Raw genomic sequence first — 26,670 nt, forward strand, 5'->3', positions numbered from 1 at the left:
TCACAGTGCAGAGCCTACCATCATCAGTGTGTGTGTGTGTGTGTGTGTGTGTGTGTGTGTGTGTGTGACAGTGCATATGTGAGAGAGTGTGTGGTAAGCTGAAACTACAACACTCATTCAAATGCAATTTGAGTCAAATGCATTTTAAAATGACCCTGAGGTGAAAAGATAAACAGGGAAACAACATTTTCAACAGCTCTACAAAATGGTTGGGAGCTTGGTCAGATGCACATGGTTTTGGGATAGAGAGAAAATTTAGAAAGAAAGATTTCCAAAAATAAACATATATTTTCTTTCAACCATTTAAAGTACATAACATGTTTCATGACCTTAAATTTAATTTTCCTTGATAATTTACAGAATAATACCCTATATTTTCATTTTGGAGGAATTTCCCTGTTAGACAAGCAGAACATGTTGGGACTTGAAGGGTCCAGCTCAACACTTTGATGGTTCATGATTAAATCACCAAACAATTACAATTCATCCTGAAGGGGAACATGCCGGGCTGTTGGGACACTTTGTACAGACGGTGAAAGGATTACATGATTGGCTTTCCTCTTTGCTAGCCATGCTGGCAATTTATAGCATATAACTCCCTCTTAAATCCACAAACTGTGGATTTTTACAGTACCTACCAACACCAATACTTGTGTTGTGATTAAACAAGCAAGATACACCTTGTTAATAAGTAAGCTTTAGAGGTGTTGGTAGGTTTTGAACTTTGGATAGAGCTAGGCTAGCTGTTACCCCCTGCTTGCAGTCTTTATACTAAGCTACGCTAACCACCTTCTGACTTCACTCCATACATAACACACAGACATGAGTTTAATACCAATTATCTCATCTCACTCTCAGCAGATAGAGTTAAGGCAAAATGAACAGGGTTGACAGGGCTACTACTTGTATTTCATGTCTCCATGTCTCTCCAGCTATCTCACTTTATTCTCTCGACTAGCTAAAGAGGTGTTAAGATATCTGGATTGACCAGGAAGAAAGCCAAATGTTTTCAAAGATATGATTCACAACACTGTCAGCACTTTTTTTGGGTGGAAGTCTTTGAGGTGAGGTGTGTATGTGTTGGTATAAGTGCCTGTCTTTTTAAAGGTCAAGATAAAAGGTTGGTAGGAGCATTCTTTTTAATGAAATCAAGACATCCAAATACATGACTTAAAGATATTACATAATGTGTTAAAATGCAGTGAGTACCTAATTCTCAAATTCCTGGAAAAGCTTCTGCTGTGGAAAAGGGCTAAAAAGTTGATGCTTGTTCATGTGCATGTGTACAGTAATTTGTGAATGCTCATAATTTGCTTGCATGAGCATATCTGCATGAGTGACTGCACTGCATTTGCATTGGTTTGTATGCTACATGAGGCAGACTGGCTCTGGTCAGGGCTCATGAAAGCAGCTGTTGTTACTTCCCCTCTGTCACCCTCATGGCTTGAACATGACCCACATGGTGCCAGTGTGGCCCTGCACAGATGGTCACATCAAGGCTACAGAGGTACATAAGCAAGCCCTCAATGCCACCGCAGACCTCGGTGAAACATACAAACGGCCCTCTTGTAAGCTCTTGCTCAGGGCTCATTTAAACCTGCCTTAATTGATTTCTTGTGCCATATGAGGACAGCAGAACACAATGAAAACACTGATATATTATCACCTCATGAAGTTCTGTTGAATATGTTCGTAAACAATTGCCCAGTGACACATCTAGCAAACATAGGGTAACATTATCATCCCGTTGGAGTCAAGGTTGTGTCCACATAATGACTGCAAGTCCCTCTCATATTACACAGTCATTTGATCCATACTCTAAAAAGGCCTCTGTCCTCTGTCATTGTTTCTGTATATGACATACATTTTAATCAGATATGTGTTATATAAATGTTCTTGCCACTTTCTCTACCATCATCTTTTAGCAACAAATTGAATTACCTAATTAATTCTAATGATACCAGACTGCTGTATTTTATTTTATTAGTGTTGTATTCTGTTTCCATTGTTTGTTTGTTTATTTATTTATTTATATACCAAAACAGTGTTTTTTCATTTGTTGCCTCAGGGCAACATTGTGCAGTTAGACCACTCTTGTGAGGGCAATATCATGTGTGGAGATATGCTGGGATGAATAGTTATCACCATAGTCATTTAGTTTACTATCTACTGTGGATGTGGATGCCAGAATCAGGTTTGAGACACAGTTACGAGGTCAGGGTCAGTCAGTAGAGTAATGGTAAATGGTAAATGGCTGCTTATATTGCACTTTTATCTAAAGCACTTTACAATGTTTCTGCTGATAACTCGCCCATTTACACACACACTCACACACTGATGGCGGCAAGCTACCACTCATGGTGATGGCACAACCATTATGAGCAATTTGGGGTTCAGTATCTTGACCAAAGACACTTCGACATGCAGACAGGAGGAGTTGGGGATCAAACTACTGACCTTCTTAGTGGACGACCGATTCTATCTCCTGCAGCCCCGAGTAACGTGTGTGTGTGTGTGTGTGTGTGTGTGTGTGTGTGTACAAGTGATAATGAGACTGAGTCTGTGGATGAAGATGTTGATGATGTACCAGAGGATGATGTTCCATGCATACCCCGGTGGAGAACAACCCATGATGCCAACACACACACTCGCACAAATACCTACACACACAGGCTAACCCCTCCACAGACACACATTTGTTCGATGTTTTAACATTAAAGCTTCATATTGTGATTTATTGAAACCATTTGTGATTGATGTTTGTCAGAATGATTGTTTTCTCCTTATTCCACTTATCGAATGTACTATAGAAACCCTTGGGGCCCTATCTTACGCCCGGCGCAGAGCGGCGTTAAGCGCAGCGCAAGTCTCTTTGCTATTTTAAGACCGCTGCAGTTGTCATTTTCCCGTCCAGCGCCCACGTTGTTAAAATAGCAATGACACTTGTGCCCATCAGTGTGCCCATGGGCGTGTTGGTCTAAAAGTAAGGTGTGGTCAGGTGCATTGTTGGCGCATTGCTATCTTGAGGCAGCAGAGAGTGAATGTGCTATTGACCAACAAAAACCTGGTCTAAAGTCAATGGCGCAATGTTTCACTGTTATTTTAAGGGTGCATTATCAGGACAGTAATGTGCGCCTACACGGGCAGGTGCACAACAAACACTCTGCTTGTTACACACACAGGACGCGCAGCAGCGCACAAACATGCAAAAGGTAACAAATAAAAGGATTACAATGTGAAAGATTATTATTGTGTATATTAATATATTTTAAAAAATACATATCATAATGCTTAGTCATAATATTTATCAAAATTAACTAATCGCAGTAATGATGGATTAAATTGTTTAATTATTTGACCAAATCGTGGAAATACACGTAGGTATTTAAACACACGGACAACAATGGATCGGACACATCGACTTTCCTGCTGCATCAATACATGATGACATGAAGAACACATGAGGGAAGAAATGAGGTGAAAACAATGATTAAACTAACGAAGGAAATAAATCTGCACAGCTTCTAGCTGCTGCCAGCAGCAGGATCAGAATCTTGGAGAGCTGATCAAGACCTGATAACTGTGTTGATGATTCTTTACATGATTAAAATTAATGATTTAATTTTTGAACAATATTTAACAAATATTCTTTAACATTTTTGAGATTACAGTGATCAGGTTTCCATACAGCAATTAAAACCCTGCTGATTTGACCTGCCACTCCATGACTGAACAAACCGATTTTAAAGAAACCAAAGCTGTAATTTAAAAAAATAAACCTTTTCAAAAACCAAACGAAGATTAATTTGCAACAAATTAATGAACAGGATCTTAAACTGGTGGTCTGTGGCTGACCACAGGAGGGTCCAGGAGCAGCAGTGTGCTCATTATGGATCGTGCGCTTTCCATTTGCGCACGAGCAGATCCGTTTCCTCTGCAGAGAAGCGCTCCCTCGTACTACTTGGCAAATGCGCCGTCAAAATAGCAATCCGCCAAGGTGCAAGCGCACCTGGCTCTTAAAGGGAATGGTAAATGACACTACTGTGATTGGTTGATTGCATGTTACGCCAAAAACACACCCATGATTAATTAGGAGACTATGGACAACCTCTTTGAACCATGCGCTTGGCGCATCGACCATTTTACTGCCGTTAAAATAGAAAAAGTGGATTTGGATACACCCTAAGTGCACTTGCGCGATGCGCTTCAGACCATGCGCTTTAGATCGTTATAATAGGGCCCTTGGTGTTTCAGTACCCTTATAGTACATATCTGGTCAACAAATTTTATGATGGATATATTATCAGGGACCCCCAAGCTCCCAAAAAATGGGGTAAAATATTTTTTTCCCCCCAAAATAAAAATTCATGCACCATAAAAATATAAAAGCCCAGTATCACTGAGGGGTGTCATCAGAAGTGTGCTGTGTTGCACCTGTAGCCTCACCTAACAGTGATGTTATGGTGTCCTGACATACCCTGAAGTACACTTGTACATCACTGCAGCAAGCTGAGAAGTTAAACCACTGCGAGTCAGTAAAAACAAGATTTTTGCCCTTTAAGGCCTATAGAGGTCTGTTCACCTTTTATCTTATTGTATTTTAACTTAGTGCCTGTGTACAAGTCAAACAGTATTTAAATATTGAAATGCTCACTACAACACAATGATCAACTCTGCATAAATCTGCAATTATGAGATATAGATTAAATTTGTTGTATAAACAGATACAGAGCCAAATTCACTCTCTTTTATATTCTAGCCTTCTGCAGTAAAAACTCCGCTCAATTTCCAAATTTGTCTGTCTTGCACAAGGAACAATTTCACATAGTGTAAGGTCATTATAATGACATGTACAAGTTATAAATTATTGTGAATTATATAATGCATGCATTACAAAGCCAAAACTGCCAAATATAGAGCATTCCAAGTTTTTATATGATTAGAATGCGAATCATTTACTCAATTACCGTTTCTCTAATTATTGCTCATGTTACCTAGATTTATGTCAATTTGAGTCTGTGACATAAAATGGTTTAAGATGGCAAGGACCGCTGGCTTAACCTCTTTTTCTTTTGCTCATGTATCACTTTCTGCCGTCTGTTCTGAATAAAAGCACTGAGGCAGAGGAATAAATCCTCTCCACTTCTAATCTCGGCTCTGCCTTAATTCACTCTCGGCAAATAGAGCCAGTGTCATCATTCATGAGCATGATCGCTTCTTTTCAAGTGGACCTACTGTATACCTACTTTCTCTGCAAAAATATTAGCTGCTCTATTGTCTAGAGCCAAAGCCATCTTTATAATAATTTTACACCCTGCTCTTGAATTAGATGGATGGTGTTTCTGCCATCCAGGATTGTTAATCCAAACTCAACTCAGAAAAAAACTTGGGGAAGTTGGGGAAAGTGAGGCGGAAGATGAATAATAAATCCAAAAGTACAGACATCTGCAAGTTCCATGGAATTATAAACTAACATTACACACCAGTGCTTACTAATTTAATACAAATTATTCATTGTGTTATGAATATATTTATTATTAATAAAATGGGGAAGGGCATAAGGGAGATAAAACACCCTCAAATTTCACTTCAGCTCTAGAAACTAGGGATGTGCAGAGAGCCCAATATTTGTATTTGTCAAGGCAGAAAAATTATTTATATTTGTATTTGTATTCAAATAAAAGTGGAAAAAGGTATAAAAATCCAGTTTTTGTTTTATTATGCTTTTAATTTTAGGGTATTTAAATGTTAAAATAAGTATTTATGAATAAACTGTCTTACGAAGGAGGTCCCCACACTGGGTCTCAAACTCAAGTCTCCCAGATCATAGATGACTATGCTGAGTACTGAGCTAAACAGAGTGCATTGCCAATGTGCAGAAAGACTTATTTATACACCCATAAAACAGAGACAGCACACATGTAATATGTAGAGAGCAACTTCAAAGGTGATTCTTGCTTTGCACTTTTCATTTACTGCCTATTTTTTATAACCAAACTTTGCGGTAAGGAGAAGGGGAACAACAGGTTATAGAGAGTTCCTTGGTAGCACTTCGCACGTGTCAGTAGCTATAGGCTTTGCTTTGGCTTCGCTGACGGCTTCCCAACTCATTTTAAAAAAGACCAGAGAAAAAAAGAGAGAGAGAGAGAGAGAGAGAAAAGCAGTGATTGCGCAAGCTAGGGAGAAGATGAGAGGAATAAAAGGTTATTTTCTGATTGTTTCACAGTGGTTACAAATAAACACACCCACACACCTCTGCAAAGTTGTCTGGAGGTGCGCTGCAATGCCTTATAATGGAGCTGCAGCTGCTAAATACACATCATACGTTTATCATGGGAGTAAGGTAAAAAGAAAATTACCGCAGTATCAAAAATTTTTTCCATATGTTTTCATGTATGAAAAGACCCAAAATGAACACTGTAAGTGGACTACTTGATTACTCTAAGCAAATTATTTAAACAGTATTTGTATAGGAATGATTATGTCCTGGGCTTTTTGATCCATATAAGCGGCTGATCACTGTAACTGTGATCATTATAGGCCGTTTCCACTGTACTTCCCCACAATTCCACACAGTAAGTTATATATGGGAGTATAAAGGAGCAGTATAAGGTGTGTAACAAAGCTTGATTTAAAAGATCTTTGGCTTTATATAGTATCACAACTGATTTTGCTATTTTAACATTAATATAATTAATATGTGGCTTCCAGCATAACTTATCTATTATCACTCCAAGAAATTTAATTTCAGTCACTCTTTTGATTTCTACATTATTTATCATGAGTTTCCTATTTGAGTTATTTGAATGATTACCAAAGATTATAAATTTCGTTTTACTTAAATTCAGTGTTAGTTTATTTGCATCAAACCAACTCTTTAGCTTTTTCAGTTCCTTTTCCACGGTATCCAAAAGTTGATCCAAGTTGTCCCAACAACAAAGAAACTTGCATCATCTGCAAATAGAATAGTTTTCAGTGTTTTGGACACTTCCCATATGTTATTTATGTAAAATAAACAACAGTGGTCCCAACTCTGAGCCCTGAGGAACCCTACAAGTAACCGTCAGTAATTGTGATTTGAAATTTTGTATCTGAACGTATTGATTCTCTAGGTAACTGGTTAGCCAAGAGAGTACTATCCCTCTAATTCTATGTCTTTGTATTTTTTCTATAAGAAGTCATGGTCTACTGTGTCAAATGCTTCTTTGAGATCCAGACATACCCCTGCTGCATATTCTTTATTTTCTATTGCCATTGCTGTTTCTTCTACAAATTCTGTAAGTGCAAATGAAGTTGTCCTATTAGCTCTAAATCCATATTGCTGTTCACACAGTACATTATATTTTGTGATGAAGTCATCTAATCTTGTATAGAATATTTTTTCCAGTATTTTTGAGAACTATGGAAGCAAGGAAACAGGTCTGTAGTTTTATAGTACATGTCTGTCTTCAGGCTTATATATTGGCATGACTTTGGCTGTTTTCATTTTTCTTGCTTGTAGAGACTGGTTACATATATGAGTCAGAGGTTTTGCAATGCATTCAATAACATTTTAACTGTGGACATGTCAATTCCATTCCATTCTGTGGACTTCTTACTCTCAAGATTTTTAACAGTGTCAATAATTTCTTTCTCATCTGTTCCCCTTATATAGTTAGATTCTTTACCCTTAGTTAGCACTTCTTTACTAGATATGATCAGTGTGTCTTTAGTAACAGGCTATGTACTACAGTCCTTTAAAGTAGCTGTAATTAATTCAATAAGTGATAAGTAATCAATTTTTCAGTCAGGATTTAGAGACACAGAGACGGCACTGGTGAAAGTTACAAATGACCTCCTAATTGCATCTAACAAAGGACTTCTCTCTGTACTTGTCTTGTTAGATCTTAGTAGTGCATTTGACACCACTGACCATCACATCCCATTACAGAGACTGGATTATTTAATCGGCATTAAAGGAACTGCATTAAGCTGGTTTAAATCCTATTTATCAGATTGATTTCAATTTGTACATGTTAATGATGAATCCTCCATGCATGCAAAAGTTAGACATGGAGCTCCACAAGGTTCTGTGCTTGGACCAATACTATTCACCTTATATATGCTTCCTTTAGGTAATATTATTAGGAAACACTCCATAAATTTTCATTGTTATGCAGATGATAACCAATCATATTTATCAGTGGAGCCAGATGAAACCACTCAGTTAACTAAACTTCAAGCATGCCTTGAGGACATAAAGACCTAAAGAATATCATCTAGACCAGCTCTAAAAGTGCCCTGAGATAACTTCTGTTGAGATTTGGCGCTATATACATAAAATTGACTTGACTTGACTTGACACTTTATGTGACTGTCCATAGGTCATTGTATCCTGTCTTGAACATAAAACATCATGAATTGTGCATCTCCTAATGTGCCAGTTACACTTAGGGCCCTATCTTTCACCTGGCACAAAGCGGTGCCAAGCGCAGCGCGTCTTTGCTAGTTTAAGACTGATGCAGTTGTCGTTTTCCTGTCCAGTGCCCACGTTGTTTGAATAGCAAATGCACTTGCCCCCATCTGAACACCCATGGGCGTGTTGGTCTTAAAATGAGGTGTGGTCAGGCGTATTGTTGGTGCATTGCTATCTTGAGGCAGCGGAAAGCAAATGCACAATTGACCAACAAAAACCTGGTCTGACGTCAATGGCACAGTGTTTCACTGTTATTTTAAGGGTGCATTATCAAGACAGTAATATGCACCTACATAGGCGGGTGTAGAATGCACGTGCAGGCTGCTTGTTACACACACACAAACCTGCAGCAGTGCACAAACATACAAAAGATTAAAATAAAAGGATTATAATGTGAAAGATTGTTATTGTGTACGTTAACATATTTTTAAAAATACATGTCATAATGGTTAGTCATAATATTTATCAAAACCAAATCATGGCAATACACGTAGGTATTTAAACAGAGCCGTCAGGGTGAGGGTGCCTGTCAAGACCCAGCAAAAGGATTTCAACAAGGGATCAGACACGGATTGACTTTCCTGATACATCAATACATGATGACATGAGGAACACAAAGGGAAATAAATGATTAAACTAAAGAACTCTGGACAGCTCCAAGCTGCTGCCAGCAGCAGGATCAGCATCTTGGAGAGCTGATCAAGTCCCGACAACTGTGTATGATGATTTTTAGATGAACATAAAATTAATGATTTAATTTTTGAGCAATATTTAACAAATATTCTTTAACATTTTTGAGAGTACAGTGATCAGGTTTCCATACTTTCAGCAATTAAAACCCTGCTGATTTGACCTGTTACTCCATGACTGAACAAAACGATTTTAAGGAGCACCAAAGCTGTAATTAAAAAATAAACCTATTCAAAAAACAAACAAAAATAAATTTGCAACAAATTAATGAACAGGATCTTAAACTAGTGGTCTGAGGCTGGCCACAGGAGGGTCTAGGAGCAGCAGGGGCCAGTGTGCTTGCAATGGATCATACGCTTTCACTTTGCGCATGAGCAGATCCGTTTCCTCTGAAGAGAGGCGCTCCTTCTTTCTACTTGGCAAATGTGCCATTATAACAGCAAATAGATGACACTCTGATTGGTTTATTGCATGTTACGCCCAAAACATACCCATGATTAATTACGAGACTACAGACAACCCATTTTAATCATGTGTCTGGTGCTGCGACCATTTTTTACACTGTTAAACTAGCAAAAGTGGATTTGGACACACACTAAATGCATCATTAAAATAGGGCCCACAGTGTCTTACCTGTCACTGTATGCAGCAGCTGTGGCAGCAGTAGGCTGGGCATATCTGTAGGCAGCGTAACCACCCTGAAAATACACACACACACACACATACACACACACACACACACACACACACACACACACACACACACACACACGAGAGAGAGAGAGTAAAGATTCACTGTTAATAATATTCTTCTCTAAAACAGAAATACCAATATCACTAAACCTTGATTAACACTGTTTTGTGTCTAATCAGTATTAAGTATCCCATCTTAATACTGACATTACCAAAAATAGATATCATTTTAAGATCTGTCCCATGACAGATGACCCCCCCCCCACCCCCTTAGCTGTCTTACTCATATTTTCTATAAATTTTATTCCCTAATATAAAGCTGCTTGACAGCCATGCAGTTCTGGAGGAGTGATACTAACTCTTAATATTGTTTATTCATTTTTATACAGACGGGTGACAAAGGAAAAACTGGTACAGGCCTGAATGCCTGGTCCCTTCATCCCTCCAGAAGGGTTCCAGTGAATCAATGCCAAGCCTGAGGGACATCATTCTTCAAAAAGATATTCCCTCATTTGGTGTTTTGATGATGGTGGTGGAGAGCACTGTCTAATGTTCAATTGGTCTGGTGACTGTGAAGGCAATAGCAAGTGATTCCCATCATTTTCATACTCATCAAATAATTCAGTGACCCCTCGTGCCCTATGAATTGGGACATTATCATCCTGGAAGAGACCACTCCCATCAGGATAGAAATGTTTCATCATAGGATAAAGGTGATCACTCAGAACAACTTTGTATTGATTTGCGGTGACCCTTCCCTCTAAGGGGACAAGTGGACCCAAACCATGCCAGCAAAATGTCAAGTATTCAGGCCTGTTTTTCCTTTAATTTGTCACCTGTCTGTATGTTGGCCTTAAAGTAGTCAAAGTTCAAACTTACAAAAACAGCACACATCAAATTCATGCACATTTCACATACATATCATATGTGAAATGTTGTATTTTACATGTGAGATGTTGAAAAACATCATGCATATAAAGTATGTGAATTCATCACATTTGAAATGCCAGTGCACATGTCATAAACCACATCAACCAAAATGTGATTTTCCATGTTATTATCATGTGAAATGTGTTATATGATGTATGTGTTATATATGTATGATAGATTCACATGTGTTTTTCTGTAAGGCTAAATACACAACAATGAGCCTAAAAACTGGGAATCAGCCTATAAGCTACTCACCATATTAACATTTTTAATTGCAGAATATAACCCCCACAAATTCTCAGACAAAATATAGCAGATATGGCCTCAGTGTTCTCAATAATATGGCCCTGTGTTAGAGCCTTACTGACTGATCTGCTGTTAGCCTCATAGTAAGACAAACAAAACAGTTTCTGGGGGTCTGAATTGTGGTGTTGGCAGCAGTACTTCACTTAAAGACAAGGTGCTCAGTAAGATGTGTGTCAGTGTGTACAGAATTGTAGAAGAGGGCTGTAAAGAAAAAGGGGTTTGAGTAGGGAAGACTAAAGCATAAGACAATAAACAGTGATTTAGCAGAGCAAATGAAAAAGAGGCTCAGTGGGTGGGTACAATAACATGAACTCTGGTAGCCCCGCAAGAAGTCATACCTTTGTGAATCTCACAGAGTGTTGATTGGAATCTTTTAATGCTGTACTTTGTTTTTGTGCTACTACATAATCTTGTGAAGCCAGAGGTGAATACACGGTTGGAGACAAACTGTAGATGTGGTTGGAAGTGAAATCAGCTGCTGGCAAAACTGACAAACCCACATGCTTTCATTCCAATTCAGTTGCAACACATTCCTGAGGCACTGAATTGGTAGAGAAGTTTCAAACCTGGTTTGCACCTACAGTATGGTGCTGAGATGGTGTTCATTGGGTACAATAAGTTAATGTTTCTAAAACTGGTTATAATATTGATTATTTTATTTGTTTTTATTTATTTATTTTTTGATCATTGGTAAGAATAATATCATTTGTAATGTTGATTGTAAAACATGACTGGAATAAGGTAATGAGCTTGAGCTTTGTGTGTGTTTATAAGATAGAAATTAATTTGAATATGCTGTGTCAATACCTACTTTATATGCTTACTAAATGTATTTATAGCTATTTTAATATGTTGTACCTCATTGGATAAGATTAATTCAGTTTGAAAAGCTGTGTTTGAAAAAATAGCACCCAAGACTTCCACTGTACTTATGAAAATCAGAATTCATTCAGAATTTTCATTCAGAAATCAGAATTTATTTCTAAAAAGTGGCTACTTTTTGTTTTTGTTTTATTATTAGCAGTATTATTTTTTAATTTTGTACATTAATTTTTATGTAGCCAAAATAATTTGGGGAAATAAACCTGGTAGATGAATTTTCCTACTTGTTTGTCATTTATTTCAGTGGAACTGCATCATTATGTTTCTGCATGTGTTCTTGGAAAATGATATTCATCAAAAATCCCAATATGCATCCTAAACTCAGAATCTAGGTTAATGGATATGCTGATTTTTAGTCTTGGTAAGGAATAAGGCATGGAAAACCTTGTCACCTGTTATTTTTCAATGTAATTTTGAAGGAAATTATTTGTGAAAGTAGTATGACCAAATATTACTCTCTAATCTCTGGACTGTTTCAAAGTGCCTAACATGAGTAAGAAGTCAGTAAGTAATCATTGTCTTATATGTTTAACTCTGTATATGCTTTAAACAGAGAGACTTTAATTTAACATTAAATTAAAATCTGACTTGATTGTTTTGTTCTTATTTTTCCTATGTCTGGTTGTTCTTCATTTTTGAAGTATTCTGTGTATTTTGATACTAGCTTTCTTTTTGTGTATGTGGGAGGCAAGACACATGAAAACACTAACACTAGTATGTATCAAACTGCAGTGCTGACATAGTGCTGCATGCCACATGACAGTAAACTTCAGTGTCAGCATCACAGTGTCATCTAATGTACTCAGTGAATCCTGCACCGTCTCAAGACCTGCCAGATCAGTTCCCTCTTCTACACGTCACAAGTACAAATTAACACACATACACACCAACTCTCATACACAGACACACAAACACACACACACACACACACACACACACACACACACACACACACACGTGTGTGTGTGTGTGACCCATCCCTCATGGAATTATTCAGACAGAGCTAACAACAGACCAAACATTCCAGCATATTAACCCATCATCATCTAACAGCACAATACATAAATATCATCCAAACATAAACATAAACATAAACCTCCCCATCAATGGAAAAACACTAAACATACAAAATCACAAATGCAGCCCCCAAAGCACAAGACAATACACAAATGCAAACAAGACAAAATCTACATCTACATCCACTATAGCCAAACACTGTATATTTGATCCAGTTCATAAACCAGTAGTCTGCAATCCATATAGAAAAGAGTGTGAGGAATTAATGTATCATATGTTACTTTTTCCTCTTATCCCATGCTTTAGAAAGATAATCAGAAAATGCAAAAAAATTATCAAAAAGATATTCAATTAAAACTCCATTCTCAATACCTAAATCAGGGACATGAACATGTCATAAATGTAAAGGACAGTATAGAATGAAATGAATTTCATTCTCCACCTCATTCAGTGCACAAGTCACAAAACATATTTTTCACATTTGTAATCTTTCTTAAATAAACAGTACCTTCTCAGCACTTTGGCTTTTGCCAGATTTCTTCTGCCCATGATTTTGTGTATTTAGCCAGGGCTTGGTATTTAAACTCCTCCACCTCTACATTTGTTTTTCAGAAATAATTTTCTTCAAATCCACACTCTTCTAGTAAATAGTATGGATGTCCATTCACCTCCAACAGACCAATCCCAATAAAACATTTCACTAGTAACCCTGGTTGGTAAACCCAGTGGCCTGCTCCACAGGCTCACCATGCTCGCCTTCCATCTTACCTCAGTCCCACCCCATATCTCCATTAAGTGCCTAAACTAACTCATATTTTTGAAGTTAGTCATATCTATGAGGTAAGTTTTATCAGTGAAAAAAGTGTACACCACCTCCCCAGCACCAGACAGCAGACTGTCACAGTTAGAAACTAGCTGGTGAGCATAGTGGAGCATTTAGCAGCTAAAAAGACAGATATTCTGTCAGGAGTTGGTAGAGACCGAACCAGAGATAAAAGGAGGGGGAATGTTAGAAGTACATTTATCAGGAGGCAAAAAACATGACTCCAAATGATGCTGATCTGTTTCTACTAGATGTGTAACACATTCAACATAATAAACTGAGAATAAGTCAGTGTTGTTTTAAGCCTTTCCAGCATTGCTTTTTCTTTCAGATGTTAAAAAAACGCTGAATGGTGCATTGCATGTTATCATTATAAAGAACCACTAGCTGCCTTACTGTCGATAAGTGTGCTGCCCAAGAGAGCTCAACACGCTAAAACTGGACAAAAGCAAGCAAATAGAGAAAACATCAGAAACATATTTATGCACAAAACACATACATGGCAAATAGAAACACACAGTAAATATAGGAGACACAAACAAATAAAGATATGCTTCATATCAGACACATAGAAGTTTCCTATGGCCAATAGAAAAGGATGAACACACCAGCACATGTGATTTGTTGAAGACGACTACTCTTCAAAAATGCTGGAAAATAAGCTATAGATTTTTAGGTTGTGTGCTTATTTATTTTAGTATTTCTGGGGAACGGAAATCAACGGAAAAACATTCAGCTCAGAAATTACATATAGTTGTAACTGTGTCATTGGAATAAGGCCCCATTTACACCTAATAATGTAATCCAACTCTATTGATTGCATTTACACCCGCTTAGATCCAATCACAATGTCACAATATGAGTCAAACCACCTCCAGAGTTTAAGAACAGTATGGGACGCATGTATGTTCATGTGTAGACATGTGTATGCTTTGTCTGTGTATATGTTTATGATACAAGTACATTGTAAATTGCGATACACGTGTGACCACACCAAGGACCACACCATGGTAGCTGATTAGCTCATATAAAACACTCTCTCTTCCTGAATTGACATTGCTGTTAGTTTGATAGACTATTTATGACTCTATACTCTAAAAAAAAGTTATTTCAAAGAAGTTTACTGTATTATTTTACAGTTTTTTTTAAATCAAGTGTAAATGCCATAAAAACACAGTAAATTGTTTTTATTGAAAATATTCACCTTAAAATAAAGGCTGTAATCTGTAAATTAATATAATAGAATATTATAGTCTTTTAACAGGATTATTCAATTATTTAATGGTCTTAAATGTTAAATTACATTGAATTCTATGTAAAAATACAAATATACACATCTTATTACTGAATGTAAAATTAAGTAAAAGTTTTTTTTTTTACAACAAAACTTTAAATTTAATGTAAAAAAATGTAAAAAAATAAAATAAAATAAAATAAAAAGTAAAAAAACAGTAAAAAGTCTGGCAACAAAAGTTGCCAAACAGTTACCATCAAATAACAGTGAAAAAAACCTTTCGTTATTCTACAGAGATTTAAAAAAAAAAAATACAGATACTGTAGACATTATCTGCATTTTTACAGTCCAACTGTTGTAAAATAATTTTTTAAAAAAATCATTATAAAATATTGCTAGAATGTCAAACAAATGTATAAACCTGCACACAAAAAAAGAAAAACATTGAAGAAATATCTTAAAATTACCTCATATAAATAAAGGCTTGTTTTATACAGTAGTCTTTTGTAAATTTATAGAATTATCCAATTTATCATTGAGAACGCCACATAAAGGCACAGATTTCTGGATGTAAAACACAAAAAAGTTATGTAAAATTATATTCAAATTACCCTCCTTTAACACTCATTAATGGTATCTTGAGAGCTTTAGGCTTTAATTGTATGTGATTATCTCATCTATTTACAGTAAATTCCTGGTAAATATTGGTTTTATACTGTACAAAAAAATAGGATCATGTAAAAATGGCTTACAAAAACATATTTTTAATAATCATTACTATCCAATATATCTACAGACTTTTCCAATCAATGTATGAGATTTACTGTATATAAACAGTATTTGACAGTAATTACAATCAGCTATCCAATATATCTATCCGACACTCTTCTTCAGAGGGATATTTAGGGGATTTAGGGATATTGGTCTCTCATCTGGCTGTTGTAATCACCGAATATGTTATATTTCTTCCTATTAATTTTTTTTGTTACTATTTTTCTTACTCATATTCTTCTGATTAATATTTGTCCCTTGTTTGTTCGTATTTATGTACATGCAATTGCAGGCTATTTTCTATGGAGATTCTGAACATGATGAGGTTACATATGTTCACTTCCATGCTACTTTTATTGTTTGTTTGTAAATCACTGATCACTATCTGGTTGTTGCAATCACATAATGTGATATATCTCCTTGGATGGCTTAAATAGTCTTAAATTTTCTTCTTCTTATTTTTTTATTTTTAGTACTTATTTTTTGATGATACCCGTTTGGATGATTTATAGCAGCTGGTTGTAATCACCTGACCTGATGCACCAGATGGTTTATTACACAGAACCATCTGCGAAGTAGTCCATGGAAAGTGTTTGGAAAAGGGCGGGGCAAAAAATACTTGGCAGGTGATTGGATGAACCATCTGTCTGTCACTGTCTATCACCGTCTTACTTTGTGAGGCAGCTGGATTCGTGATGTTGATTGGTCCGAACCATCGGTGGTTCGGATACATAACTTGAAGCCTGACATGATGGATTCTTTCGTGATGTTGAGATCTTGCGAATCCAGCTGTCTTGCAAAATAAGTAATCACCAGCAAATTCCTGGCTGCTGTTTAATTGGGGTCACACCCACAATTGTTTCAGTAATGCTGAAGAAAGCCTAGGGCTGAAACGTGTCTGTTTTTTGCTGCTGGGCATCATTAAAAAAGTGATATACACTTATTTGTGAGGGCTGATGACTTCATTTGTCATTTTTGTGAGATGCTGTCTTGACTGTGTTTTTTGTTATCATACATATTGACCTGTGTAACACATGCTTATTTTAAAAAAGATAAGTAATTTCATTTCAAAAACTGAAGGTAGCTATAGTAAAGGCTATAAATCCACTTTAAAAATTTTGGAAGCTGTCTCCCAATATATTATGTTAGACCACAATTTGAAATTGCATATGTAGCATCCATGTGTTTTTTCCTAATGGTGCAATCATTTGTAGATCTAATTTTTCTTCTCTAAATATTAAGACCCAAACAGTCAGTCTATGTTCAACAAAATTCAAAGCCCTCATTGCAGTCCTACTGCTCCCTCAAATCATTAGGTCACCCCAACATTTCTACAGGTCGAAGGGAATAAAGAGCAAAAAGCAGAGGCAGTATAAGCTGAATAAGTGCAGAGACTACAGGGAGACAATTTCTCTGCGTAAAGTAACACAAGTCATTTCCCATGCCTGTTGATTTTAAGGATGATGATTCACATTCAGCTTTCACTAAAGGTAAGATAATCATTTTGTTTTTCCTCATATGAAGTTTCATATAAAGAGCGATATCAACTGAACTTGTCATGAGTTGAGCTAACACCAAGGGCAGCAGAAAAGGAAAGTAAGATAGCAATGCTAAGTTAACTACAACTTGACATAACTAAAGTGTTGATGTTGCATAAGTGTCAGAATTTTAAAATGTATGTGGAGTCAGCAGTACTATTGTTAGCATTTGCTTTTCATATGCATTAAGCAAGTCTGTGTGGCGTCAGATAACATAACGTTATGCCAGTCCTAATGAAGCTATTAAGGTTAGCCTTGAATAAGAATCTCACATCAGTCATAGTAAGGTTAAATAAGTTACATTTGTCAGTTGACCAATTATATGTTTAAGGTCCTATGCTGTCCTGCAAACATTAAATAAAAGGCTGTGGCAAGTTGTGACCTGAGAAAGACTTTGAGTGTCAGCTAGTATGCTAGTGTTAATGAGTTTAGCCAGTTGGCTTGATAAATTACTAACGTTAACACTATTAATAAAAGAAACATTAGACCACCCAGCTGCTCCTGTTTACTGCTAGTAAATACGTTACCAGTAACCCAACGCCTACCAGCGAAGTTAGTGTTGGTTTCTGTGTTCCTCGACTTTGCAGCAGCAACAACTAGCAATAATAACAATAAAATAGCAATATAGCAGCACAGTAACAGCAATATAACATTTAAAAAAGAAACACAATGCAGTAAGATTTACAGTGTGGTAGTGATATGTATAGTGAAGTGTGTGTAAACTGCTGTTTGAGTGTGTGTGTGTGTGTAATGTGCAGACAGGCAATTAGTGTTCATTTTTCATAAGCCCGGTTGTCTGGTGGAAAAAACTGTCTCGCAGCCTGCTGGTCTGGGCTTTGAGGCTACAGTACCGTTTACCAGATGGCAAAAGCTGAAACAATCCATAGTTGGGGTTAGAGTTAGAAATACAGTTGTGATACATTTGGAAAATAATAGAACACCTCAAAATACGTATGTTTTAATGTAATGTTAGTATATCAATGTATCACAAATTTATTGATAAAATAAGTATTTAAATCATGATAATTATTTGAACTTTGCATCCCCCAGCCTCTTCCTGAGTTGTTTCTGGCATGGTTTTCCCAGGCACAGCCTTCACATACGTCCTGCATGGTTATTGGAAGGTTCTGGGCCTCAACATCCCCATGGTCATACCCAGCCTCACCACCCTGCAGGAGGGCATTCTCAGCCAGGGGAAAGCCAAGTGGAGCTTAAGGAACTGCCTCTGGGTGCTACACTGCATGACTCAGGCCTACTATCTGTTTACCAGGTGAGTGCACTAGCTCACTCATTATATAGATCAGTGGCTAAACCGCACTGTCATGTTGGAATTATTGCATGACATAGGGCTAGGTAGAGAGAGCATGATGGAAACTAGAGGAAACTCATATCATGTCAACACTAACGCACCTCAGAAGCGCTGTGTGTAAGCATTTTGGATTTTACTCTATCATTGGCAAAATTATCGATAAAGATAAGGCTGTCTGCCAACTTTGTATGAAGCAACTACTTTACAGTAACGTTACTATAACAACAAATGGAGTCACCTGTTGGCTTCTCACCCAAGCAAGGCTAAAGAATCAGAGCACCGGCAGCTACACAACCTCGCCTAACTTCCTATTTTTTGCCTATAAATTACATAATGCTAATGTTCTATATAATTTGAATGAATTCCATAGCACTGTGAATTCATTCAAACTTTATTTTGGGAGAAAGTGACAGCCCTAGCACATATGCTGCACAGGAGATGGACCTTCTATTCTGCTGCTCTCTTCTTTTAAGCTTCAAGTCTATTTTCTCCCAAAGCTGCACGTCAGTGAAGCATGGATATACATACTTTGACTGCTACATAAATAAATTACATATTCACAATACAGAAATCCATACATAATTATGTTAAACTAATTTTGGCCATCTGCACCAAGATTTCAGTTTCTGTCGATAGGCTAGATGATCAGCAATTTTGAGAATTTTCACTGTATTGATGATAGGGATTAATCATGTTATTTTATATATAATGTGTATATTTGTTTTTTTTTTTTGCATAATTCAATCACTGTATTGCAAGTCAAAAACTGAAGTTGGTTTTAACTGGTTCCAAATAGAGACTACTACATCACTCCAAATTAAGCATCCCAACACAGGATACCAGTCAGTTTTACAAATGGTTTTAAGATTTTGTTGATCACATTTTAAGAACAAGTTGATCTGGCCCCAACCTTAATTTCAGACCTTTTTAAACCTTTAATGTCCCTGCACTAAAAGAGCTACATTGAAAATACAGGCAACAACATTGCCACCTGTTAGTGTGCAGGCACTTTTGAGAGCATGATAAATATTTTCTATTTTTGTATTCTCAGGACAAGGCTTGCTGAAGCTTATTGCAGAGGATCATAGCCATCGTTGGAATTCTGAAAGGAAGTGGGTGACTTTCAATCTGCCATGTGAACTTGAGACTTTTTTTAGCATGCAGATTCACATCTGTATGTTAATACTGATTATGTATTAGCTTATTTGTTTCTGGAAAGAATGTAGCTCTTGTTTTTGAATTTAGCCCCTATTTCCATGGCCAAGGAAAGTTTAGTCAATATTTGTCAGGGGTGGGAGACTCAAATTGCATGACTGGACGCAAGTCGTTTCTGATTTAGACAAGACAGCTTATGAATTGACAGCTTTTCATGACAGAGCTTCAGTATTCTGCTGCCGTCCCTCACTAGTTCAAAGTCAATGTAACTCAACCACAGCAGAATGGTCTCTCCTTCTCTCTAATCAACTGTGTGACAAATGCAATCCTTCAAGATCAGGCAAACAAGATGGTATCTTTCCTTGATGATGCTTGACGTTTGAACAATTTCAGTGTTCTAAATTAATGGATGTATTAATCTATACAATCCACAGCAGGAAAAAAGTAATCATCAGATAGAATACTGTTTCGTTGTGCAAGCGCCAAATGCGGGTAGATTTTCCACTTGGCGAGTAAATATACCAAAATAGTCATGTGTTGCAGGCAGAGACTCAGGCTGATGCTGGGCTGTAGTATAACTTGGAGTTTTTTTTATTGGCGCACTTTACAACCACAACGAATCATGATATGTAGCTTACAGTCGACCAGCATATTTTTGCTGCTGTTAAAACCCACTAGCTTTGTGCTAACTACTGCAACTGGAGGAAGTTCCTCTTCTTCTACTACTTCTGCTTCAAAACTCTCACCTTACTCAAAGGCACAGCCTGGTGGCAGAAGTCATACAACATATCCACAAACATTAATACTGCATAAAATACAAAATTATGAACACTAGATCCTGGAAAACATGTTAGATCGGATTATTTATTTTTGTTTACTTGGTTAATTAATTTAAATTAATCTATAAAGTTAATTAACCTGCATAATGTTCTTAAGTATTGTGTTGACATTCAAAATTGTAGTTGATTTAACCCCCCCCACCCCCCACCCCCACCCACCAAAAAAAAACAACTTTATACCCCTAATCAAGGTGCATAAGTGGTATTTATGAATCCTAATAATAGTCATCCCTAGTGTTAGAGACTAACTAACGTGCAGTTTTCTTATGACATGGCTTGCCATCGTACCCCTTTGTCTTTGTCTTCTTTCATGGTGACTTGACTTGTGACTAATTGACTTGTCTTGCTTGATGTTTAGCAGTGACTTGACTTGGCTTACTTGAGTCTAAACACAGTGACTTGGGACTTACTTGAGCCTTTAAGGTTAAGACTTGAGACTTGCTTTTGACTTGCACATATGTAACTTACTCCCACTTCTGATATTTGTGAACATGAACTACTTTCTCCCAAAGCCACAAACCAGAGACTTAAGACTCAAATTTGTGATGCCATCCAGAATAAATGGAGCTGCTTCCTAGATGATGAATGTGAAACTAATTTTGTAGTACATTTTAAATACCCAAATAAGCTTTATTCTATAATAACCTTTCATATCTGAAACAGAAAATCTACCTGTATACTAGGGTTGGGCGATGTCTACAGAATTGACATATAATGATGTCCACAGTGAAACATCGTGATGGACAATGATATTGGGTAGGATAAATAACTGCATTTTGCTGTCATTTATGGTTGCACTAAGTTTCTCTCCTCCCCCCTGTTTCACCGCAGGTGGGGCTGAGCGATCCTTGCATGTGTGAGAGTGTGTCCTCTGAGTGGAGCAGAGGAGAGACAGTGAACCACATGAAGTACTTGAGTTGATGACAACTACAGTTGTTGCGTTACTGTAAGTGAAATAAAAGCTCTGTGAGTAAAAAGCCAATATGAGTAATTTAATCTACACAAAAAATGGACAGACAATGGGGGGCTTTTAAATCACAATGTTACGATGGTGGAGGCTCAGGGGTTGATGACCTTCAGCCATTGGCGATGGACAATGGCATTGCCCATCAGCCCAACCTTACTGTATACTCAGAACATCCCCCTGGGTGTTCTCAGTGTCACCTATCACATCTTTCTCAATTCATTGTTTTTGGAAAAGCTCCAGACATTATCAGATGACATCACAAATTTGAATTCTAGCAAAATAGTTTTTGGATTTGGGAGAGATTTGTTCATGTTCACTAACATTTTGAACCATCTTAGAGCATGCGAATAACATGTATGAATTTCTAAATTGGCCATAGTTTCCCTTTTGCTATAATGCAACATGTAAGACATTACACTGATACAATGTACAAAACTGTTTTTGCTTCCACTGATGTCTGTTGAAGTAATCTGAATGAGAAAAATAAATACATTCTAGTAAGTACTCTGTTTGAGATCTTATTGGGTTGATCAGCTTCAGACCCACATTATAATTCAATATGGCTGTTTATTGGTTCATTAATTCTGAAACTTTAAGGATAACACTAAAAATAGTGAATTACTTACTGTAAAGCAAGCAGTAAAAGGTAATATTATGATACATTCTGGTTATTAAACATCTTGAAATCTCATACATCTCAAATAGGGATCTGCATTGAATGGATTGTAAAATGGCAGTAGAGAAATGTATATAATGATTCAGTGTGAAAGAAGTTGATATAAAGGTACTTTTACACAGCCCCACTCGTTTTTGTATATTCAGAACCCCATACATTGATGTGAAATGTCTGTAGATATATTGAGGAGTTTCTTGCAATTATTGTCAAATGTTTATACAAACATAATGTTTATATAAAGTAAACCCCATACATTTATGGGAAAAGCCTGTAAATATATTGGAGAGCTGCTTGTAATTACTTTCAAATAATGTTTATACAAAGTTAACCTCATACATTAATGAGGAATGTATGTAAATATATTGGATAGTTGCTTTTAAATACTATCAAATAATGTTTATATAAAGTAAACCCAATACATTAATGGGAAAATCCTGTAAATATATTAGAGAGTTTATTTTAATTACTGTCGAAAAATGTTTATATAATGTATACCCCATACATTTATGAGAAAAGCCTGTAAATATACTGGAGAGTTGCTTGTTATTACTGTCAAATAATTAATTAAAATCATGTTTTTGTTAACTATTATCACATGATCTTATTTTTTTGTACAGTGTAAAACCAACATTTACCAGGGATTTACTGTAAATAGATTGGATAATCACATAAAATAAATGCCTAAAGCTCTCAAGATACCATTTATGGGTGTTAAAGAGAATTAGAATGTAATTTTACATAATTTTTCTTTGTTTTACATCCAGAAATCTGTACTTTGATGGGGAGTTCTTGTGGATGGTTTGAATTATCCTATGAATTTACCAAAGATTACTGCATGAAAACAAGAGTCTTCATTTAAATTAGGTCATTTTCAGGTATTTCTGCAGTCTTTTTCATTTTGTATGCAGATTTATACATTTGTTTAACATTCTAGCGATGTTTTGTAATGAGATTTTATTTTTATTTTACAATGGTTCGACTGTAAAAATGCAGAGAAGGTCCAAATATCCATATTTTTTTAAAAAAAACTAAAGGTTTTTTACTGTTATTTGACGGTAAGTGTTTGGCTTTTGCTGCCAGACTTTTTACCGTTTTTTTATGAATTTTCTTTTTTACAATGTAGAATCATGTGGTATGTAAGTTGTGCTGACAATAGTTCTTAGACCAAAATATTCACTTTTTGTCACATTTTTTAACTGTCATTTTTTACACATAAAATAAATTATTGATTTTTTGTCATTGTGCGAGCAGTTTCTTTATGAAATGGCACCTCCAGATGTTGTCTGGCTGATTTGATTGCATTCGGATCACAATGCTCTCTGAGTGCATTTACAGCTTGCATTAACATGCATGTTTTCTTATTCAGATAATGTATCCAGAAACAGATCACATTTTAATACCAGGTGTAAATGGGTTATAAGATACTGTACCATGGTAGGCTACAGTGGATCAGTTTGCTTTCAAATGTTGTAAAGTGTATTTGAAAGTAATGAACAAAAACTTTAAAAAGCATTGATAATTTTTGTAAATTTATTAAATTAACTGTTACTCTAACATTTATAATAAATGGAGGACTTGTTTAGGACTTGAAACAGTGTGAAACAAAATTTGACTTTGGTCTTGTTGGTCTTGACTTTAGTGATGGGCAAAAATGAACAAACAAATCTTTTTGAACCACTCTTTTTACTGTTCACTCTTTTTAATGTACTGGGTCAGCCTGTCGATTGTACCGAGTGCTCCTGAATCCCTGACTTTTCCCACTCATGCTGCTCACACTGCCTGCTACAGTGGTGCAGTTGCTCAAAAGATAGGAAGCAGGGAAACCAGTGAATGAGTAGGAATCATGGTCTAGACCTGCTTCATGTGAAAAGTGCCCTGAGATGACTTTTGTTGTCATTTGGTGCTGTATAAATAAAATTGAATTGAATTGAATGGTTTCAAACAAGGACGTCAATGAGTGACTCAAGTTGAGACAGCCTGGCACCTACTCACTAAACAAGATCAAATGAAACGTTCACTTGAACTGGGACGTATGAGTGAACTAGAAGCAATCAAATCTAAATCGAGTCCAGACAGCCTGGCAGCTACACTCACTGAACAAGACCAAATGAACAGTTCTCTCGAACTAGGATGTCTGCTACTTGCCCCTCAAAAAGAATGACAGATTGTTGGTCAGTGACATTTCTGTAACATCATATTGAGCCAACTCTCACGCATTGAGCATGAGACTCACGCAATTGACACAGATCTCACGATCTCATGCCACACATGCCTTTTCTCATGCTAACTTTTTGTCTTTGCTTCCTTGTGATGTTTAAGCGAAGGAACAGCTGTTTTTTTTTTCAATTTCAGACATGCTGAGGCGCAGAGCATAACAAGATTAAGACAGCACTTTCCTCCTGGAGAACTGCTTTCTCTGTTTCTCTGTAATGTATTGGCTTTTTGCATGGGACCGTGTGCAGGATAAAAGACTGCAGACAGAAAAAGTAACAGCAGAGCAGCTGGATGAAAGCAGAGATCATTACACAAAGCGATGCATCCTCATATTTAAAATAAGTTAATCTAAAGTCTGACTAACAATGAAACAAACACAAAGCAGCCTGTAGAAGTCTAAATAAGTTTGTTTCCAGCACTGCACATTTAAATATTTGTTAAATTGGGATACTTTCACGTTGTACAGAAAGCTCTGCTCTGTCTGTCCTCCTCTCACTGTGCTATCAGTCTGCTCTGACACAGACACTCATACCAAAAACACAACACAAAAAGTCAGAAAGCAGGATCTTCTCTCACTAATTATTATTAGTGAGAGAAGATGCTGCTCATTACTGACTTGTTGCATGTACACAAGGATTTACAGTAACTAGGTTACTACAGTGAATGTAAACATACTGATTGATTAGGACATAGTAGGCTAATGTTGACCTACACATTTAAAACCTGACCACATCTGGTTGGCTTATAAACGTTTTTTTATCTATTTAATTTATTCTTTCTTTATATTGAGTGGCTGTAGTTTGTCAGAGCTAAACAGGTTCTAGGTCTGTATTAAAATGAAAATGTATTCAGATATTACGATTTGGATTGACCTGAGAGACTAAAGTGGGGAGTGTCGGATGATGGGAGTGACTTAGTGAGGAGCATAGATCTTTCTTATCCTATGTTTTGAAGAAAAATATGTATAATATCTGGAGTGTATATCAAAAATGCTACCCAATAAACACAAAATAGCAAAGAGAAAAAGTCTTATGAAAATGGTGTTGGTTCATAAGACCAGAGAGAGGCTAAGTGGGCCAATCTTTATTTTAAATATCTTGGTGTGACACTGGATCCAAATTTGAACTTAAAGAAACATGTTGAAAATTATTAAAACCATAAAGTACAACTTATCAAATTTTAGACATTAGAAACTGTCTCTCTCTGGACGCAGCCAAGATATTCATGCATGCTATGATTCTTTCCCATATGTCTTATTGCATCACATGTTGGGGGAAGGCTGGAGAAACAGCCATAAAAGCTCTTGAGTCCTTATACAAACAAACTCTAAAAACTCTGGACAAAAAGCCAATGCATTTCCATCACTGTAGGGTACTAGAGAAATACAATTTACTGAGCTTTGAGAATTTTAGATTATTCTCAAATTTGTGCCTAGTTTATACAATTGTAAATGGTTTGGCCCCTCCTCCACTATGTGACTTTGTGCACACTCGCTCAGTAAGTTCTAGTAGATCCTCTAGAATATCTTCTATACAAGATTGTACCATACCATTTCATTGCACTGCATTTGGACAGTCAGCTTTCTCTGTGAAAGCAACAACCCAGTGGAATGCCCTACCTGATGATATGAAGAACTATAGTTCAATGAATACATTCAAAGCCAAATTAAAAAATCTGCTAAAAACTACTGAGCTCTGTAACCACTGAATCTAAATTTAATCTCATGATCTTCTCAAATAATCTTGTTTTTAATTTGACCAGTTTACATTATTAATTTCTAATTGACATTGGGGGTGTATGTGATGTGCTGTTGCGTGTAGCTTTGTATTTTGTACAATGTGTCCTGTGTGGTTTTTACTTTGTATTGTATGTTATTGTGCTGTTATATGTTTTAATTGTAAGGGACTGCAGGTGAAAATTAGCTTTAAGCTAACTCTAGTGCAGTGCATCAAATGTTAACATTTAGGTTTAAAACTGTACATTGTCACAATAAATACAATACAACAGCAATTTACCAGGAATTGCTAATGCTTATTTTATCATGAGGGAAATTATCTTCCCCATGGGAACAAATCTCACTCCAAGCTGACGTAAAAAGTTGGCTGCCCTGGAGCTTACATAGCTTACCTACATACAAATAGGATGAATATTTCATTTTTATTAATGTGAAT

At 36.5% G+C, this 26,670-nt stretch overlaps 1 protein-coding gene across 3 annotated transcripts in view; it reads right to left on the bottom strand.

Moving 5' to 3' along the window:
• rbfox1 (RNA binding fox-1 homolog 1) overlaps positions 1-26,670 on the bottom strand; it is a 101,713-nt gene that overhangs the window by 13,802 nt on the left and 61,241 nt on the right. For all 3 annotated transcript variants that reach the window (XM_042393920.1, XM_042393919.1, XM_042393917.1), the window contains exon 10: positions 9,779-9,843. In XM_042393920.1, the coding sequence (XP_042249854.1) occupies positions 9,779-9,843 (65 nt within the window). The remainder of the gene's footprint in view (positions 1-9,778; positions 9,844-26,670) is intronic.

The sequence above is a fragment of the Thunnus maccoyii genome, chromosome 18, assembly GCF_910596095.1.
Source record: "Thunnus maccoyii chromosome 18, fThuMac1.1, whole genome shotgun sequence".
NCBI lineage: Eukaryota > Metazoa > Chordata > Actinopteri > Scombriformes > Scombridae > Thunnus > Thunnus maccoyii.